At 41.5% G+C, this 21,791-nt stretch overlaps 1 protein-coding gene across 2 annotated transcripts in view; it reads left to right on the top strand.

Moving 5' to 3' along the window:
• The first annotated feature begins 1,216 nt into the window (after window positions 1-1,216).
• Window positions 1,217-21,791, top strand: part of tafa5l (TAFA chemokine like family member 5, like) — a 57,221-nt gene continuing 36,646 nt past the window's right edge. For both annotated transcript variants that reach the window (XM_068338508.1, XM_068338500.1), the window contains exons 1-2: window positions 1,217-1,407; window positions 19,869-20,018. In XM_068338508.1, the coding sequence (XP_068194609.1) occupies window positions 1,311-1,407; window positions 19,869-20,018 (247 nt within the window). In that variant the 5' untranslated portion in view covers window positions 1,217-1,310. The remainder of the gene's footprint in view (window positions 1,408-19,868; window positions 20,019-21,791) is intronic.

Below are 21,791 nucleotides of genomic sequence, written 5' to 3'. Positions count from 1 at the left end.
AGGGCATCTTCCACCTGTGAAGCAGGGTCCACAAAAAGGTAACAGAGGAGGAGGAGGAGGCATGTTCTGTTTTGTAGCCGCTGTAGGTCAAAACGGGACGTCTTACTGTGTATAAATCAGCTTCATCATCATCTACAGTCTGAGATTTATAGCCTGGGAGCTCACATAGCAGAAGGAATTAGGCCACATTCTGTATATGCGTGAAGGAGAAGGAGAGAGAGAGAGAGAGAGAGAGAGAGAGCAGTTTGAAAGAGGATAACTCAGAACAGCATCCTTTTCCCTCCCTGGGTTGAAGATTGGAATCATCTTCCTCAGCATGCAAATGGAGTCGTCCTGGACAGAGGACGTCTGCGTCTGACACGCTCTTCTGCGGCCAGACCTTGACTTCTGGGGGTGGGGGAGGTGGAAAGGGAGGTGTTCCTCCGAGCCCGACGCAGCACCGCGGACAGGTCTCCAGCTCGTACAGGTGACTCGTCCGTCCAACTTCAGCGCAGCGGCCGGACTCAGCGCGTTCGTCTCCATGTGCGCGTCGTCAGCAGCTCTTCCCCCGATGTGACAGATGTGACAGATGTGACAGATGTGACAGATGTGACAGATGTGACAGTTCTCTACCGGCTCCATCTGTGACCACATTTGCGCCTTTAGCTGTTTTGCCAACTGGATTTTTTTTTTTTTTAGGGGGGGGGGGCGCGAACGGAGCGACGCGTCTTCGGACAAGTTTCCCTGCTGATTGGTATGTTGGTCATGTCCGACTGGGTTCCTCACAGAGTTGCTGGGGAATAAAAATATCAACACTGCGGAGCTGAGAGGAGGAGGAGGTGGTGGGGGGGGGACGGACAGGTGAGGGCGGCTTTCGGGGGATGTGGAGCGGCTGAATACTCTACAATCATCATCGGCATCATCTCCGTGTGAGGATCAAAACTGTGGGGGTGTTGGTGGTGTTGGTGGTGGGGGGGCTGCTGTTGCTCATCCTCCTCTTCCTCGGCTCACTTCCAATTTGATCACAGAAGCCAGTCGGTGAATGTCTGGTCCTGGAGCCACAGCCGCGTAAACTTGGCTCGATCTGGTGACATTGCGAGCAGTGCCGAGCAGCCCGGCTGGATATGCGGCTCGCTGAGGAAATCTAAAAGGCAAGGGGGTGTGGGGGTGTGTGTGTGTGGGGGGGGGATTACTATCAGTCCCTCTCCTATTATAACCTCAAAATGGATGCCGACGACAGGCTGTGGAGACATCACTGGATTAGCCACTCTCATTCCAAACTGCTTGACATCTGAGCGTTCAAAGTTTGGGTGAATCTGAAAGGCTGAAGGATGCAGTCTGGAGCGAAGACGCTCTCCGCAGGTGGAGGTGCGTCCCTCTGCTGCCTGCTGCTCCTCTGGCTCCTCTACTCCCATCTGCTCAGAGAGGGTAAGGGCTATTTCATACTTTGTCAGCAGCACCATTGTCTTTGAGGGCTTCTCACTGAGATACAGCTGCTCACGCTGTGGTCAGATTCTGTCATTCAGGAAAAAACCCAAAAAAACCCCCCCCATCAGGGGTAATAAAACATCCCTGCAGGGACCCCTAATGTGTCTGTTCTCATCCCCATCCCCAGTCAATCGTGGTGACCTTGCTGTACCTTCTGGTATTTCTCTCATCTTTTATCATTCAACCTGGAGTGGTTGAATGATGCTGTGCTAAGAAATGTGATTCTATTAGACCTATACAACTCAATTTATATTTTGTTGAGGAGCAGTGTAATATCACTTGGAGCGTCAAATATATAATGGTGACCTTTTTTTTCTAAGTTTTAACAGAATTTGGAATAGCTACACTCTTGTTGCCATCATTTCTCTCGCTCTAGGCTCTCTGCTTGCTTGTGGGATCACAATTCGGCAGTGTCACAGCTGAGTGTCAGGTGGGAAAGCAGCAGCTTGCTTTTTATAAATTCCTGGTACAAACTGGGAAAAGGCCTGTCACCTTCAGAACTTTATAATTTCACTCTGGTTATGGCTATATCCATGCATGCTGTGATTTCCTGTTGAATAATACATTTGCTGTGCAATCACACCTTCACCCTGTCGGAGTGGAAAGCAAATGGTTGTTTCTCTGCACTTCAGTGGCCACTGTCCATAGTGAAACATTCCAGATTTGGTGCTGTCAGACACTCAGACAACAGGCTTAAAGCACTGGAACTTGTTGGGACATCTTGAACAAGTTTACAGATTAGATCTTTTAATCAAGCATTGGCCAGCAGCATAATTACCACTGTGGAGGAGGGATAGTGCCTACATCAATGTCTTTGGCAGCTTGCCGGGAACAAAAGTAGACACTGATGTGAAAAATTAACTGCCTGTGCACTGAAATGTGCTCTCTTTGCCTTTAATTTGCATCACTTTCCCCTGAAATGCTGCTGTCACCAGCCTTTTATTTCCACCCCTCAACTGCCACCCAAGCCTCTGCATATTATCAGAGGAGTTACCTTCTTTCCCCTCAGCCATTTGTTATTGACTTATTTTCATCAGAAATGATCTCATTAGTGCGTTATTGTGCAGAATCGCTCCATCAATCTCTAGTGAACTTTATGCTTGATATTTCTAGGATGAATATATTCTCCTGGCCTGTTTAACCTCTGAATATGATTGGATGTTGGACCTGATCTGTATGTCAATCACTCCTCACACCAGCTCTGAGCTGAACTGCAAGACTGAGGAATATATTTTTCACTGACTTTTAATCTTCAAATCCTACTAAGGTTCCCTCTGAGACTTCAGCCAATCAGTGCTGCTGAAAAATTAGGTTTGACAACTGGTTCATTTTAGTGATTTCATCGGTTATTTCAAGACAGGTTCATAGAGTTTGTTTTTTTATTTTTGACACCTCATCAATGGTGGAGTCAAACCACTGCAGCTCTGTAGCACTGGCCCTGGGGGCCCTGAAAGTGGTACTGTGGTTGAACCGGTGAGCCCGAGGGTGAAGCTTTGCAGTGGTGCGAGGCTGCGTCACCTCCACCCTCTCTGTAACTCATCTATCATGGCGGCCACGACAGGAAATCAAAGCGTGGCAGCCCTGTCCGAGCATGCCATTGGGCCGGTGCCCTCCACGATGAATGACCTGTCAGCCGCTCCCTGCGTTGCCAGTTTATTCAACAATAAATTTGGAAATGTCTACGTTTCCTTACTGGACCAGATTCCAGTTCAGTGATGCGGTCAGAGCGGTAACTTTACTCTCCTTTGTCAACCACAGACCTTCGGGTGTGCATGTGTGGGTGAAGTGGAGGCCGATGGAGCATTTTCAGTCTATTTATAAGTTGGGGGAGGATGGACGTTCACCACTGCTCTCACTCAGCTCAGTGCATTCACATTTCATAAATTCAATCAAAAACAAAAAGGACAAGTGTGTGTAATGTCATTGTGGAGCTCAGACGGATATCCTCAAGACCTTGAGGCTTTATGTGTTCCTAAGGAGAATTCTCTGCTGTGTTGTTTCTGCATTTTCAACAAAGCTGTGCTTGAATAATTTCCTGTTGAAATTTGAATGTTTCATTAAAACTGCTTCAAGGTACATTGTGATAGAACTGTAATCACTTGACTTTTCCTCCATCTCGATAGCTGCCCTCATTCAGCCGAGTCTTTTAGCCCCATTGAGCTCATTATTTAGCTTTTTCCTTTCTTTTAGATACAATTTTCTTTAGACTATCTGCTCACCACCAAATGGTTTACATAAGGATAAATGTTTTAGTTCAGAGTATTACACTTATTCATCAAGTGGTTACAAGTACCAAAACAATTGCGTGCTCATGTTGCTACACGCCAGATGAATAAGTAAGTGGGGTTTTTTTTGGATCGAGTGTGTCAATAATAATAATGTATACATTAATGTATATGTTAATGTATACAGTGGCCACATACATACACAATTATAGCTTTAGGTCTATGGTGATTATTGTTTATTTACTTTTGTAACTCTGCCACTACAGCGATCCCTCGTTACTCACGGCTAACATGTTCCAGGACCACCAGCAAATAATGAAATTCTGCAATATTGCGAATTATTTAAGGTAATTTAAACATTCATGAACCCTCCCATACTGATATTAAACCACCTTATTTTTGTATTACCCTTTCCCACACTCTTTTGGATTGTTTAAAGCGCTTTTGAACGTCGCTTTAATACATAAAAGTGCGCTGTGTTCTGTGAGTCTCGGAGCGCAGCACACTTCCGGATGCTGTACGCTGTGCGCGTACGATATCACATGACTACCTACTAAAAATCAGCGATAAGGTGAAGCCGGGCATCTTAAAGCGTGAATGCTGTATTAGCTTACCTTACTTATGCTAACTAAATATCATTTTCATCTACAAACGTCATCTCGATCATCTAGCTCTCCTCCGACTATTGAAGATGGAAACTATCCTTATTACAACAAGACAAGTGTGATGAACTGCATGACTCGAATCAATTAGAGTTGTTCCCAAACTCTTTGTCATATGAGCACAACAGATGGTGTTGCCGCTTTTTTGCAGCACATGTCACATGTCATAACTAATGTGTCACTCTGATTTGTTTGAATAATTCAATCAGCACTTCTGAACACAAATAACGGTGTCCTGAAGCTAAGGAGTAGAAGCAACAATTTATCCTGTCATCCTTCACTGCGGTACAAGCTGTCGATGGGAGTGACAGCACACATTTTATGAAATATGTCTTCGGGCTGTAGTTCTAAATTTTGCAGTGAGTCAGTGTGGCTTTACAATCAGCACAAAGCTCCATTGATGACTACTCACATTTAGTCTACTCTTTGTGCTTTGCCTGTGTCTCCTGACCACATGTCATCTACAAATCTGTGTCTATGATGGGTACATTATCCAGTTTTAACAAATCGGCTACTGTGTACTAGGTGGCTCGTCTTAATGGGGACGCTGGAATGGTGAATTAAAAAAAACAAAAAACGTGTTTGGTATTCTCTTGGATCTCTGGGAGAACAGCCTCACTAGTCAAACATTAAACTAATCAGAGCACAGAATTACAGACCTTCTGAAGTGAGGGGGATGATTTCCATTGCAGTTATGTTCAAGGTGGCATTGAGCCTGGAAAGGGAGGCCACGCTTTGAGTATGACCTTGGTTGTAAATAGCAAGCAAATCATCAAAGCCTGTTTCTCTAAGGCAGTGGAGCAGCATAAGTATGAACATCTTCATGGAACAAAATGAAAATAATTTTTACCACTGATTCAATTTGTCGGTGCACAAAGCTTGAATTTCATAGCTTCCTGGGTATGAATTCTCAGCTTTGACCTCTCTTGTGATTAAGTGTAGAGCAGCACTCTGTATTTCTGCGTTGTTATTTTTTCTGCAAGAACCTGTGGGCTTGGATTGCCTCCATCAACAACACAGTGGTAAATAAGTTCTGTTATGTACATTCTGCCCTGTGTCCTGTTCTATTTTCTGCCTGATGCCATCATGATATTCAGAGTGGGCTGCCTTTGAATATTAAAGCTGCAGTTCACACAATCACGCGGTGCTGTGCGGTACTTATCAGGTCATAATCATCTTCTGATGCTTGCCATTTTCACTGTGTTTGTGTAAAAGGTGAGGAGGGGGGTATTCTGGAGGGCTATTTGAGTGAAATGTGAAGTGAGTCACTGTGGCTTTACAGTCCCGCCTGTGTTACATTCAGCAGAGGTTCTGTTTGCTTTTAAAGGCATATTGCACATTCACTCTTAATGCCTTGAGCAACTGATCATCCACTACCTATTGTCTGACTATACTTTACATTCTAATATGTCTGCAGCCCAGAACCATGCTGCACTGCTGCAACAGAAATCTATCATAAGTGAATCCATCAAGCCGACCGCACAAGACATGTTGCAGACCATACCCAAATCCCACTGTCAGTCCCAGCAGAGGATATACGCAATAAGAATATTTTCTATTTTAAAGCAGCCCTTGGCAATGTCAGAGAATGGCAGTTCTGAATGTTTGAGTGTGGTAACTTAAAAAATGAGCTGCAAAGACCTAGAAGTCCTGTTATGCAAACTATAAAGCCTCTCCTGCTTTCCAGCAAGAAAGGATACAACGCTGTTAAGTCTGGCTCTCTCTCCCCGGGGATCGCCATCCTATTGCTGCTACGTGAAGTTTCAATTTGTCATTCCCTGTGGGTGGAGCAACGCACACTCCTGACACGAGAATTAAATTTGGGCAAATAGAGCACATCTCTGGTGTTTCAGCTGGTGGGGGTGCAGTGCTTTTCTCTCATTCTCTGCAGGCCCGCCTGGTGCTTTTGATTGCACAGAAATCACTGCTGGTGCAGCTCTAAAAATCTCCATGTCTGAATGTAATGCAGGCCTGTGTACATATGACAACACGAAGAGCTTCTAAACCATATCAGGATATGAAAACTGATTCATAAAGATGTACTGACATGGTGCTTATTTTACTGATGCAAGTAATTTAGTGTTATCTCAACATAACACCCTGATCTCCAGAAGGCATCAAGGCCGCTCCTTCAAATTTTGCCATAATTCCTCATTAATTTCTGCCTGCTTCAGATAAACATCACTACAAGTATTCTTACTTCAGCCAAAAATCATCCACGTGCATAAATATTGATGGGACTGATGTTGAGAATTCAAATAGCTTGTGAAATCCAGCAGTGGCATTCCCTTTAAACCCAGAGCATTAATAAAAAGCACATGTCGCTGCTCTGCTGCCCTACTTGTTCAGCGGGAAAAGATCACAGAGGTGTCAGGAAGCATGCAGCAAGAGGTCAGTCAGACATCTGCCTCTCTCACCTGGTGTCCTGTTACACGGCACCTACTGCGCTCTTCAAGTAGCGTTAACATGCACTTTGCCGTGCTAACTAGCATATGCACAATCAAATAATATGGCTGTTACATGTCCTGTGTTGTTAATAACAGTCTAAGCTGTGAGATCAGAACAGACGTGAAGGGAAGATTATATCCTACTACTGCAATCAGAATGAAAGCAGCAGTAACCCAGAGTAAACCAGATAAAAATCACTTTAAACCTTTTTATTTGCAGGAGTGGGCTGATTAGTCTTCCCCTGTGGCTGATGTTACTCTGTAAACACCAGTATTACCGCAAAGTTATTAAATCCAGTGAAATTGTTTATTTTACAAGTGGATATGAAATAATTTGTTCATTCATTAGTCATTAGAAAAGTTATTGCTAATCAATTTGATAAGGGATTCATTGTTTTAAATAAATGGTGCCATTCAGGACAAGAACAGTAAGCTAGTCGGGAACAATTTGAACTGATTTATTGGGTTTAACTGTTTTTTATGTTGTTTTGCTTTTTGTTTTTTTTCCCAGAGATTCGAAGCACGTTCCACTGGAAGCTCCTGAACAAAAGAGATCTGATATTTCTCTCTTGCTGATAAATCAGTATTTGTAAATTTTGAAGGTTAAAGGGGAGGAATTTGAAATCAACACTGTCAACTCCACACCCTGAAGAAATGGCACCGAGCATTTTCAATAAATTTGCCAGAGGTTAAATACATAATTAATAAAATCACCAATGATTGTGATCAATATTTAAAGCAGTAATTTTAAACCTACACAATTCAAATGCACTTACAGTATAACAGACTTCCAATCAGATGCAGCAAAGCCTTTGGTGCACCAACTGTCAACTTTATCATCCATTCGTGAGCATGGCCGTGTACTGGTGCATGTGTTAATGTGGTTAATGTAAAGATTTTCATGGGTCACTTAAAGTAAAAAAAACAGACAAACAAACAAACACACACACACACACACACACACACCAAACTCTCTGAAGTTTATGTTAGGAGGTTGCAGGAAATGTGGGTGACTGGGGTAAATTTGGCTAATTTTATAGATTGTTTGAAATCTTTAATAAATAATGCAAATATTCAACTTAAAAACACATGAACTCAATTTATAAAAAATATGGGCCTGGTTAAAAATATTTTATACGACCAGTCAATATAATAAAATGGAGTGAATTCAACAAACCATTATTTTTCATTGTGTACATTATTTTTTAAAGTCCCATGGACATCCTGTCTGTTTGTCAGAGAAAATGTCACTGTGGTTCGATTTGGAATTTTACAACTTAGATCTTAAAAGCTGTGCTGTTGAAATTCAGCCAATGAAAACGGAGCAAGTGGTGACAGCAGGATTATTAGTGTCAACATGGTGTCCTTGCATAGCTGCATTGTGCCAGAAATAAAGAGAAGGCACTGAAGTCAGACGATACAGCCTCCAGTCCAGAACTTCAGATGGATTGGAGGAGCTATGTCAGTCATGAATACTGGGAGAGAACATTTCATTACATGTTACACTAAAAAAATAACTACAGAAAACTTGGCTTTAAATATTTGAATGAGATGTTACTCGTCCATTTTATTCTATTTTATTTCATAGGGTTATGTGCTTGTTCTACCATGCAGAATCACTGGGAATAATTTAGGTAAGTGAGTCTAAATAATTATTATTTTTATTCAGCTATCATGTGAAAACAATGCCTTTCAAATGAGACTTTCTCATGTTTAATTAATAATCATGGACAGGATGATAGGAAACCGTCAATTACATCCTTTTAAATGAAACTCGTATTCCAGAATTTGAGGAAAGTTTTTTATGCATCATAAGTCACATGGCATCAAATAAAAGAGCACACATCACAGCATATGGTTAACAGAATATTTTCCACTCGTCAGCTTTGAACTCTTCCTTCCATACGTCACACACATAGACATTTGATATCGGATTCAGGTCATTGATTAATTGGGCTCTCTCTCACCGCTGATGTTAGCGTGAACAGTAAATGCAAGTTTGAATGATAGGCCACACAATTTGCTCTGTCTTGATCAAGGTGCACCTCCATCCATTTGAACACTTCAATTAACCCATAATCGATGATGATAGCAATCGTTAGTCGCAGCATGAAATGTAAGACTTTTAAAGAAGACACATGAATCAAAGTGACACGAGCTGAGTGAATGGACATAAGACTTAAGCCGACATAGAGATATAACGAATGCTCATTATATATTCAATATATTCACATTTGATAACTACAGTCAGTGCAAATCAATTTTGACTGATTACCCACTCCATTAATATTTATGATGTCTGTCACTCTTTTAAATCTTGCATAAATGATCAGTGGCATTCATATCTGAATTGATGAATGTTAATATGATTGTCATGCTCTCTCAACTGCTGCTTTGTGGCAAGCTCCATTTTCATCCTTGAGAATGACGCTTCTGTCAGGATGGAAACACACAACAAAATGAAGGTAATCATGCCGACTTATTATTCTATGCCTCTGCAGTAATCTGAACCTGATTGGCTCCTATCAGGGAGAAATGGTTGGATCCAATGCCAAGAACTGAAAGCCAAACCAGCAATCGATGTCTCCGTGCTGTAGCTTTGTCTTTATGGAGAATAATGCCAAATCCAACACGTATCGTCATGAATAATTAACAGTTATAGATTTACGAGAAGTGGATTTTTTTAAATAAATATGGCTCCCAAATTGCATTTTGCAGAGGAGCTTTTTGCAATAAAATGTTGTTAAAACTCACTTCCATCTTCAGCAGACCTTGAGTAATTACAATATATAAAGGCAGAATGTTTTAATGTGGAAGTGAGATCCTTGTCATTCAGAGCAGGATGTCATATAATTTTATGACAAATACCCTGAGGAAGAGCAGAGCTCTTCCCAACTTGGTTTCACTTATATGGGAGCTCTTTGTGATGTGTTAAAGATAATAAAGGTATTTTATCAGGTATAACTGCCAAGGTATCTGCAGACACTTAATTAAAGAGACAAAACAGAGGAGAGATAAGATATAATGAAGTGAATTGATAAGTGCAAAATAAGGAGGAGTAAAGAATTGGCGTAGTCTGTTAGATGCTAATTGGTGGCGTCCTGTTTGTTACATGTATGTTGACCACCAGTCCTCACTGCTGAAATGGTTCACACTGACTCAGGGTAGAAATGAAGGTGTTTGTGCTCCTGTGGTCTTCGTAGTGTTTTATCAAACTGCTGACACGTGGCGCTCAGACACATCTTTGCTCAGAGCTGTGTGTTTGAACCTCTGAGTATGCTCTGACTCTTTGTGCTTGTTGTGATTCTAGTGTTGTGATTCAGTGATAAGGTCATCATGTTGACAGTGGAGCTAAGAGCTCGTGTCTGTGCTCCGTATCGGCTTCTTGTAGCCATATAGATATCCTTTCTGGCAGAATTTGGGGCCTGGATGGCGACGAGGCGCCATCTCTCATCTGCACGCCACTCGCCGCTGCAGCCGTGCGCCCGTTTCATCATGGGAACTAGAGACAAGGCCAAGTGTCTCCTTGCTGCTGAGTGACAGGAAGTCTCTGTCACATCAATTAAGTCGTGTATATATGATGGAGTTCTGTCTGGTGGTGCTCTGGGCACTTTACAAAGTACCCCCGCTCACCCACACACTCCCCACTTAAACTCTCCCCTCTTCCTTAGTATTCTTCTCCTCCTTCGGGCTTATTGTTTGAAGCCGATTTATCTGTACAGTGTTGAAACATGGCAGAGAGCACTGATATGTGATGGCTTCTCTGTCGTCCAAGCACAAGTATGACTCTGTAAAAAGCAATATGAAGGTGGGCTGATTGGAGAGCAGATGATGGGGGGGGGGCAGGTAGCTGGGACTATGACCCCATGAAATAAAATGCACATACTATTCATAGTAGATATGATTTTGTTTTATGACTTCCAAAATTGTAATAACGTTCTGTAAGAATGCACCCATTTTATCAGCTTAAATCATAAAGTGTGGCAGACACGGCGACCAGAATCCGTCCACTAATGAATTTATTGGACTATAGATTTGTACTGGCAAAAGTTTGAGGTTAAGTGTGGAGAACGATTTATAATACCAACCTGAAGCCTGGCGAACAGGACCTAGAACCTGCGCCTTTGAGGGAATGGAACTCGAGGAAAGCGAGAAAGTGAAAAATGTAATATCTGCTAAAATAACAGTCAAGTCGGTTTATGTGTATGGCACTTGGAATACAACACAATGACTGCTGAACACAATATAAAAAACACCAAAAACAAGAGAGCAAGTGAAACAAATATAAGGGAATAAATCTAGTTAAACAAATAACTAAGGTTTTGAAAACTCATTTTAAAGTGATATATACATTCTTTATCATTATGAAAAAAAAAATCCTGATGTCTGGCATCATCCCTGTGGTCAGGACACCTTAAAATCTTCGCTGCAGCAGCTTCTGTATCAGGCTCCCCAGCAGGGGTCACGTGGGGTCACCCGTTGCTTCATCAGTCAGGGCAGCCATTACAACACAATACAATCACTGAAGGGATAAATCCGATAAAGTCCTGGTTACCTGTGAGGTGAATGGTTGTTCCAACACCGCAGAAGTTAGACACAAAGATAGGAACCTATCTTTCTTCAAAATACCTTCTGGAAAGATTGGAGAGCAATGGAAAACAAGGATAAACAGGGTCAAAATGACCAAAGATCCAAGAATCTGCTATGAGCACTTCACCCCGGATGATTTTGAAAGAGATTTGATGGTAAGATCATTCTCAGATAAATGATAGTATTTATTCAGAATTCCCGAGGTTTAGTGGATAATTAATTCATGTCTGGAGCTACTGGAGGTTTGCATAAATGTTTTTATGACCAGATTTTCATGCGATTATTGCAAAAAGTAAACAATATCAAAAGTGATAGACAAGTCATTTTACTGAGAAGATCTGTGAAACTGAAAAAAACATAAAAAACAGCATGTCAGGTCCTGATCCTTATACATTCGTAAATACAAGACATATTAATATAAACTAGAGTTGTTATTAACTCCACACTGTCCAACAGTAACGATGGCCGTTAGCTAAATACTAACATAATATGGAAATTCCTATTGACGAGCTAGCGCGTTCGCATCGGTATCACAATTAACTTTTACATACAGTAAACCAAAACGAGACACTACAACTAGTAAGTCAGTCAAACGATATGTTTCACTCACAGACTCTGAGGTGCAGAAGACAAAGAATGGTGAGTTTAAACAACTGACATGACTAGCTGAACTACAGCTAAGAACTACAGTAGTAGTACTAGTTGTCACTTGGGTTTTCTCCAACTTTTCCAACTTGCGTCATTTTCGAAGGCATGGTGATAATGTAGGACTAACTCGTCACTCTCTAACTGCAGCGTGTGAAATGAGCAGACTTCATGTTGCCGTTTGGTCGATTTTATTCATTCATTCATTCATTGTCTGGCCGCTTCATTGGCTGTCGAGGGGAGCAGGAGTCTATCCCAGCTGATTGACGGCGTGAGTCGGTGGAAACTCCGGAATCAACGAGAGTGCACTGTTAGGCCACACAGAGAAACAAACAAACACACACACACTACGGGCAATTTGGAACGGCCAATTAACCTGAAGCGCATGTTTTTGAAGGTGGGAGGAAGCAGGAGAGAACCCACGCAGATTAGGGGGGAACATGCAAACTTCACAGAGTTACTGTGCAGCAACAGCGCTACAGTACCCACCAAGCAACCATGCCACCCCTGGTTGATTTTAATAAGGCTGAATCACGCAGATGAGATCTCGCGCAAGATCAAAACACAATTGCGATTTCCTGGTTCAAAATTTAAGTGGAGAAATGGATAAATTGTGTGTCAAAGACGCAAGGATTCATGCAAGCAAGAACATTGCCTAAAGCAATTAATATACATCGGTACTTGATACTATTGATATTGATACTATGCTGAAGAGCAAGCCAGTGTAAGAATTCCAGAACAATTCTATCATATGATGAGTTTTATACTGACATTTCCAGAAATAAACTCAATCCCTTCTTACTAGTTAGATGAGATAAATGCCACCCCTGTCTGAGATTCCATGATTTAGCATTTTATCAAATGATCGCATCTCTCACACATGCAATACATTTTGATTCAACCTAAATTATATTTGATGAGCACTCAAAGGTCACAGAGACATTTTGTTACCAGTTGATAGGTCATCGAGTCCCAAAGATAATTTTTGCCCCTGCCTGCAGGTTAGTCCAGCCATGACATGCTATTAAGGAGTTTCACAGGTTCATCGTAATGAGTCTGGATCCTGAGGACGTCTACCTCTGAAACTTAGTAGCTTCTGACACTTGGACGACTCAACACCTGATAGGATAATTTTATGAGTCATTTGTGTTGATCAACAACCCTTTCAACCTTTGCCATTATTACAGCCATTTCATGCTGTGGAGCAGTTAGCGGCTCACTTAATGAACCTTGGAAAGTGTTGGGAAGAACTAGAGACAGCGGTATAAAGGACTCATGGTTGATGAATGCTAGGGATTGACCTTACAGGAACTGCAGCACAGACTATTCTCTTATCTACCTTTGCTGAATGGAATTTATTTCAGCTCTAGCCTGAATGATTTCTGCTGGCAGGTTTCCATTCTGTAAGGAAAAAAAGACAAAAGATTGTGATACTTTTTGCAGATCATTTCGTAGGTAAAGCAAGGTTTCCCTAACTTTTTTCTGAGCTGAGATGATAACCTGTAATGTCATTTAGCTTCACATTTACATGGCACATGCTGACACATGTTAATTCATTCTGAGCCAGAGATGACATGGCCTGTTGTTGGATGCACTTCAGTAAGCTATTACCGTATTTTCCGCACTATAAGGCGCACCTAAAAGCCTAAAATTTTCTCATAAGCCTGTAGTGTGCCTTATAATCCGGTGCGTCTTATATATGGATTAATATTCATATTAATATTGGTTAAAAACATGATCGCTGAAAAAAAGCCAGCAGTCTGGCCGCCAGTCATTCCGCACTCCGCCACCAGAGGAGCCCCCTCACAAGGCACTCGGGCCCATGCCCCCTAACAAAGGTAGTCAAGGGGCGTCACCGAAGTCCCGGCTCTGACTGAGCTGCTCTCAGACGGTAGAGCAGACTGTTGGAGCACCGGTGATTACGTAGCAAAACATAAGGAACTTTTAACAACTTTATTAATAAAGTTTGACTGACTGACTGATCTCAGTATTTCCTAACTATTTGGCGTCGGAAATAACCCACTTTAAACTTAATTGGTCTTAAAAATGCCATTGTGCTGTCATCTGGAATCTAGTGACGGTCCATTCTATTAGTCTGTGGAAACACACGGAGAAACTGGCAGAAAGGTGAATGAAAGACCCTCAAAGCTGAACTTCCAGCCTTTTCTGAAATTTCAAGAGCAGAGTGACTGCTAGACAAAGGTGCCAACAGGCGTGCTGCATTGATTTACAAATGTAGTTGATAGCTCTGGGCGGGCGGCGGAGGGGCACATTCAGGCTTGTGTATTCTGTCTGCAGCGACGTACTGTGAGATTCACGGCAGTGAGACACAGACGTTAAAGTCAGTTCTAGGAGTAAAACAGCGTCATATTTGCCAGTAAATTAGCAGCCTGACATTAAAAACTAGTTAAAAAATTGTTTAGGACACACAGCCGCAAATAGCTGCACCTCGAAACAATATTTAATTAATAAACGAAGACGAACGTCGGAGCTTAAATATCTGCTTCGAACATAAGATCAGGAAATAATCCGCTCTGTTCACACTGACTGCACTCATAATGAATTTAACCAGTTTTTAATGTCAGGTTTGTTAATATGCGTGCATCTTTCTAAGATGGCAAAGTGATCAAGTGATCAGGTTTCCTTGATGAGGCTCAGAATGGCTTATTGACATAGTCAGGAAGTCATGAATGCAATCATGACTGCCTGAGCAGCGCGGCTCTATCTAGTGGACGGATTGCACAACTACAGCCGCTGCAGTTTATCAGTCAGTCATTTTCTAACCTGCTTAATCCGCTAACACAGGTCGCGGGGGAGCCGGTGCTTATCCCGGCAGTCTCAGGGCGTTAAGCGGGGGACACTCCGGGCACGACGCCAGTGCACCGCGGAGCCACATAGAAACAATCATACACACACACACTCACTCCTACGGTCAATTTGGGGCCGGCCAATCAACCTGAAGCGCACGCTTTTGGAGGTGGGAGGAAGCCGGAGAACCCGGAGAGAACCCACGCAGACACGGGGAGAGCATGTGAACTCCGCACAGAGCGGGACCCGAATCCAGGTCCGCTGTGTTGTGAGGCGGCAGCGCTAACCACTGCGCCACCGTGCTACCCTGCAGTTTATCAAATACATTTTATTTATTTTTTATTGTGTGCACCTTATATTCCGGTGCGCCTTGTATATGAAATAAATTATAAAACAAACAAATTATTGAGGGTGCGTCTTATAGTCCAGTGCACCTTATAGTGCGGGAAATACTGTAATTTGTTTGTACTTTTTGGTGGGCTCTCTCCTTGATTTTAGGTGACATGTGATACCGAAAATGTTTCATTTGCACATATTGAAGCATCTGCTCTAGCAAATGTGTGTTTGAGAGCAGCAGACACCCTCAAGCAGTTTGCTGTGATAAAAACCTGTTTATCTATCAAATGCTAGACCATTAACAGTTAGCAATTCTGCTCAGACACTGCATGAAGACCTGAATAAAAGACAATTAAATATGTTCCCTGGCGTTTCAAACATAATTTACCCAGACAAAACTGCTGCATCACAATGGTTCAATCGAACTGTCAGGTGCATAAAAGCGATGCAGAGGCCCATTTAAATCTACACATTACAAACATTGTTACAGTACATCTTACTTTTCCTCATTTTTAGCATGGCTCAACAGAAATGTGTTTGACACAGGTGCTCTGGATGTTTGAGAGCTGAGCTGCTTAGAGTTTAAAAAAATTTGAATAAATCAATCAAGACTCACTCAACATTTCAAATTAATGTGATACAGACTGGAACCATTCCATCATGCAATTTGGTTGATTTCATCAACTGGTTCAACTCCCCTGACAGCAAAATGGCAAGATGATAAACATTATTTCAAGAAATATTTTCCTCTTGCTGAACTAGTCCAAATTTGCAGTTCGAACACCCTTCTGAATTTTCCAGTTTGTATAATGAAGTTTAAAATCCTATTCTGACAAACATAGCTTCCCGTGCCGGGGACTCATCCGTCAGCTGGTAATGCCTGGAGAGCTCAGAACTAATTATCTGTTCTTGGACAAAGGTGTAAGAGTAACTTTCTCACATACCAAAAGTTTCTGAGCAAGGCAATCATTACCTCAGGACATCCTGTCTCTTTGCCATTTCGGAGAAGTTTCCTTTGGCCTGTGAGCCACAGTGCCAGGGGTCTGTATTTTCATTAACTAGTTGAAAAATGCAGTGTTCAAATTGCATAAAACCAGCTGTCGTGATGTACTGAAAGCAGTATACTGTACGTGAAAATTAAAATCTAACTCTTGTAGCCCTTCTTAGTGCGCCTGAATCCACCGTACATGAACCTCAACCAGTAATCAAAACGTGGTGACAAATGTGAGAAGCCCTTTTCAATGCAGAGTGTAGCACAAGGCTCTTTACATAATAAATGACCTCCCCTGGTTTCTATAACTTTGTAAGAGTGATCTTTAGATGATAAAATGCATTATTTGTTTGTTTTTTTCTTTTTGCTATTGTGAGGTTAGAAACTCATATCTGAGTCAAAGTTTCTCTCATCGTGTTTTTGTACCAATACAGATTTCAGTTTTATCCTGATTAAAACATCAACAATTCTCTCTCAGCCATAAAATCATATCCACAGTACAGTTAAAAAAGTATTGATAGACTTGGTTGAAGACTTGAATGTAAAGCTGTGTTTCATCAGCTGTTAATCAGTGATTTCTCCTATAGGACCTATAACTAAAGATTTTGTTGGAGCACATTTAAAAACAACCCAAGTTCACCAAAGAGTTGCACAAAATATAAACCAGGAAATAAATACCACTAACCACACAACTGTAAGGGAGCATAAGTAGTGAAAACACAAACACAAATGGAACACAAATCCACATCAAGTTCCAAGAGTGTAAAACGATGTTTCGAACCTGGACTTGAAGGAATTAAGAGAGGAAGGTCATGTGATGGAAAAAGGGGCGCTGATCCAAGGGCTAAAGTCTAAGGGCTACAGTGAAGGCATTGTCACTCTGAGCTGAGACTCAAAGGCCAGGAGGCCAGGATCAGATGACATGAGGACGGAGGTTGAATATGGGACTGAAAGTCAGAAGATTGAGGGCCCCTGGAATTAGTATGAGTAACTAACCTTTTTGTGTATGTAATTGCAGTAGTCTAAGTCAGAGAAAATAAAAACATGGATGACCATCACAAAGGGCCCGTTTCACAAAGGCATGGTTAACGTACCCTGAGGTAAACCTGTGGTTCTGGGTTGATTTACCCTGAGTTTGGAAAATCCAGGGATTCCGGTTTCACAAAGGCTGTTCAGGGGTAGTTGAAGTAACCCAGGGTAGATTGACCCGCAGTTTAGCAGGTGCAACAACACTATGAAAAGCCATCATCAATGGAGCCCCGATTCGACGATTCACCATGACGATGGACAAGACGCGCACCGCAGCGCTTTACGGAAGTCGGAGTACAGATTTTTATTTATGAATGAAGACTTTGAGGACATTTTCAGAAGAAAGAGAACAGCGTTGCAGCTGCAGAGAAGAGCGAGATGTCGTGGGAGTGAATTGCTGCTCAAGTCGATGCGTAAGTTTAAATGTAGTCCGTTGCACTCACGGTAAAAATACGGAGGTAAACGGCTACAATAATAGTTTATTAATTTATTTTATTTAGGTGCGATCCAGTGGGGGGAGAAGCGCACGTCAGCAGCTGAGAATGAAGTATAAAACCATTGTTCACACAGGTCAGACTTCTGCATCATCTCGTTAGGGATCCTCCTCATCCTCATTATGTTTGATATTGTACAGAAAATATTAAGTTGACGTTTGACTGTTCAGTTGTTTTATCGCCAACATAACACTTTTTTCATGCACATAAATGCGCTGAACTAATATCAAGACATGTAGCTCGTTTGCAGTGTTTCCTTGATACAGTAACAGCCAAAAGTGCTTTAGTTCTTACATTTTACTGCTTATAACCGCTTTAAGGTATTCCAAATTTTATTTTCTGTCTGTTTTAGTCACATGATACACACAGGAATTATTAATTGATAAAAAGAAAAAGAAATTAACAAATTGAAGAAAACGAAGGTGGTCAAATATTTTATGTTACTGAATGTTTTCTTCCCATTGCTTCACATTCTGGTGGAAAACAGAGTGTGACATTTATCCTCTACTGAAGTATTAACAAATTCTCATCCCTTTTTAACAGAGCATGGATGGACAGAAGCAGAAGGGTCCCAACTGCACAACCTATCACAGTAAAATAGAGGCTCAATGATCACCAGCGGTTCATTCTGTGGAATTCATGTGGAACTCTACATATGTTTTAATGTCCTCCTCATGTATTCCCATCTATCTGCTGAAGAGATTTATATAATATACTTTATAAAAAAGTACAGAAAATAGAAATGGTTTACTAGGACCTCCAGATTAGGAGGACAGATCTGGATAAGTTAGAGGTGGGTCATGGTGGGTCATGGTCACAGGTGAATCATGTTAACTATTAGAATGTTAAGTATTGTAATGATACAAAAACTAACTTTGTATTTGTCAGAAATAAAGATGACCACAGGAAATGTGTATTGTATGTTTTTATTGCCTGCTGTGATGGTGGTGATGGTGACTCTGAAATGATTCTAGCAGATGGTGTCTGTCACTGCTCTGCCGTCCTGGTTAGCAGGAATCATCCTGAGGTATCGTAGGCTCTCTCCTGCAATGTATAGTGGATTCATTAGACTGGATTACACAATGAAGACAAGTGAATTATTGTGCAAATCTTTAGGTTACTGACCACATTACAGTCTGCTGCTCAGCTAAGACCATACCTGTATATCCAAGAGTCAGGAACAGACCCAGACCTCCACATCAGAAATGTAGTCTGCAGCATCACATGATCTGGACAGATTTTTGTCTATGATGCAGTCTTTAACATGTTGAAACAATGTTCAGTCTACATGTACCTTGATGGGAAGGTGGGTACCATCTGTGCAGCCAATTACATTGGGAAATTCTATAAGAAATTGAAGTTAATAATCCAATTCTGAGGTTGTAGCACAATGTCATTAAGAGAATATCATTTGAAATTAATTTATCAGATTTCTACATCATTCACCTGCAATCCTGTGGAACTCCTCCTTGATGATTCTGACGGTTTTCTCTCCAGGGAAGTATCAAAACGGGGGTAAAAGTTTAAAGGCGAGGCGCACTGATCATCTCCCACTGTATAAAAAAAACTATCGTTTGCGAATAAAAATGAAAAACTGAACGGAGCGCTATACGCAGCGCTGCTGCAGATGTGCGGATGAATCAGAGGCCTGTACCATAAAGCTTGATTAACCTAGCCGGGCTTCCTCTTAACTCATCCAAATTGTCTGAATCTCTTAATTACTTTAGAGATGTCAAACTCCCGAAATTCTTCAAACTTTAATAAATGTTCATTCCCTGTTGGGCGTTTTATAAATAGTATTGCATTTAATGACTGTTTTTATCTGTGGAATAATCACTAGCTGTTTAGGACTAGCCAAATAGAAAACATCCAATAATAAAGCTGATTCTTGCAGGGATCTTAGTTTTCCATATGATCACCATAAGACAGTCAGCAGAGCATTCAACTGTGTTGCATTCGATCAGAAGAAGCCTGCTGCTTTTAAAGCATCAAAATTAATTATTTGAGACTTTAAACGAAAGGATTTCACTACTGAGTGCTGCTCATCCCAAAAAAATGGGCCCTGTATTCAGGCTGCCTGTTGTTGGATCACCAGTTGTTCCTCTGTAATATGTTCATTATAGCCTCATTACACTAATGTGATGTACTTTGTTCCTTGCTGCTGTGTTTTGCAGGCCAGTTGGCGGTGGGAACCTGTGAGATCGTAATGCTCAACAGAGACAGCAGCGTTCCCAGACGGACCATTGCCAGGCAGACAGCCCGATGTGCTTGCCGGAGAGGCCAGATCGCCGGGACGACTAGGGCGAGGCCAGCCTGTGTCGATGGTGAGCTGAACGACCTTTCAGTCTGCAGAGGGGAGATTTTAAAGATTTTATTCAAACTGAGTCAAAGAGGCAAAATAGTTAGGGAAGCTAAATTTTGAGTTAATGAAGAAAATGCTTCCCAGATGGTCCAGTTTAATTTGACTGGAATTTAATTAACTGATATTTAGCTCATCGTTGATAGGGCAACTGTGACTTAGCACATCACAGACGCTGTTTTATCTCCTTTTGTAACTATCTATTAATAAAATATAATGGTGAACTTTCTGGCAGAGAACCAGGACCTGCTGATATTTCTCTGTGAGTTGTCCACTGCATGAAGTCTTTCTTACACCCCTTAATTAGTTGGGCAGCAGCAGTACCTGTCTTAACTAGAAATACTCTCAGATCCTTCATTTGTTTGAAACCAGATGTGAACACTGGGTAAGAGCTTAACTCACAGTGTTATTTTAATGATTGTGAAGTTGATGATGATCCCGGCTTAAGAAATAGTTTGGAATTTTAGGAAATATACTTAATTGCTCTGTTACTTAGAGTTTGACAAGAGAAGTGATTCTCTATGTTATACATGAAGCAGCTGGTTGGCTTGTTGTCTAATAAAACCTAGAGGCTGTTTCCAGGAGGAAAAAAGTTCCAATCTGGCAAGTTCTCTGTAAAATTATAAATTTATACTTACAGATACATCTTCTTCTTGAAAAGGGCACTAGTTTTTGACGCAGCAAGGAGGAAAACTATTGATGTTTCTGTTTTTACAAGAAACACACAGCGATGAGAACAATGAGGTAGACTGGATGAAGGAGTGGGAAGGACAGGTGGTCCTGAACCATAACCTGAACCACGCAGAGTGGTGGAGTAGGCTTCCTGTTCTCTAGAACTTTTAACCAAACGTCTCTGGAAATCGAGCATGTCGTAAAGGGGAGGTGTCTTTTAGCGAAGGCACATTTTGAACACCGCACCCTGGTTTTTGTGAATATTTATGCTCCAACAAACGGTGCAGAGAGGAAGAGCTTTTTAGAAAAAATACAAGCTATCAAATCCAATCCAATCCAATCTTTATTTGTTGAGCACTTTACCACAACCACAGTCGACCAAAGTGCTGTACAGGCGAATAAATAAAAAAGAATAAACATTATAGATAAAAGACAAAATGGCTCAAATATTATAAGTAAAATTAATCAATTAAAAACATAAAATATGGATAAAAACAAAAGCATATAATCAGAGCAATAAAAAATAAGATAAATAAGACAGACAAAATAAAATCCAGTGTCTATCTAGATGTTAAAAGCCAAGGAGAAGAGGTAGGTTTTCACACGAGATTTAAAAACAGACAGAGAAGAGGCCTGTCTGATTTGCTGAGTCAGATTATTCCACAATTTAGGTGCCACAACAGCAAAGGCACGGTCCCCTCTGAGCTTCCGTTTGGTTTTAGGCATATTCAGGAGCAGCTGATCAGCTGACCTGAGAGAGTGAGCAGGTACATAGGGGTGTAGAAGCTCAGAGAGGTAAGGCGGGGCAAGGGCATTCAGGGATTTAAAAGTAAATAAAATAATTTTAAAATGGATTCTAAAATGTATGGGCAGCCAGTGGAGTGAGGCTAAAATGGGGGTAATGTGCTCATGTTTACGGGTGCTGGTCAACAGACGTGCAGCAGCGTTTTGGACCAAGCCAGACTGGATTGCTGTGGCTCGGAAGACTTTTTACTCTTGGGTGGGGATTTTAACTCTACTGAGGACGGGATTTTAGACTGTAATCATGCAGAGCCTCACCCAGCAT

Source organism: Antennarius striatus, chromosome 2, assembly GCF_040054535.1.
Source record: "Antennarius striatus isolate MH-2024 chromosome 2, ASM4005453v1, whole genome shotgun sequence".
NCBI classification, from domain to species: domain Eukaryota; kingdom Metazoa; phylum Chordata; class Actinopteri; order Lophiiformes; family Antennariidae; genus Antennarius; species Antennarius striatus.
The sequence above is the reverse complement of the archived record's forward strand: the minus strand, read 5'-3'. Positions and strand labels throughout refer to the sequence as shown.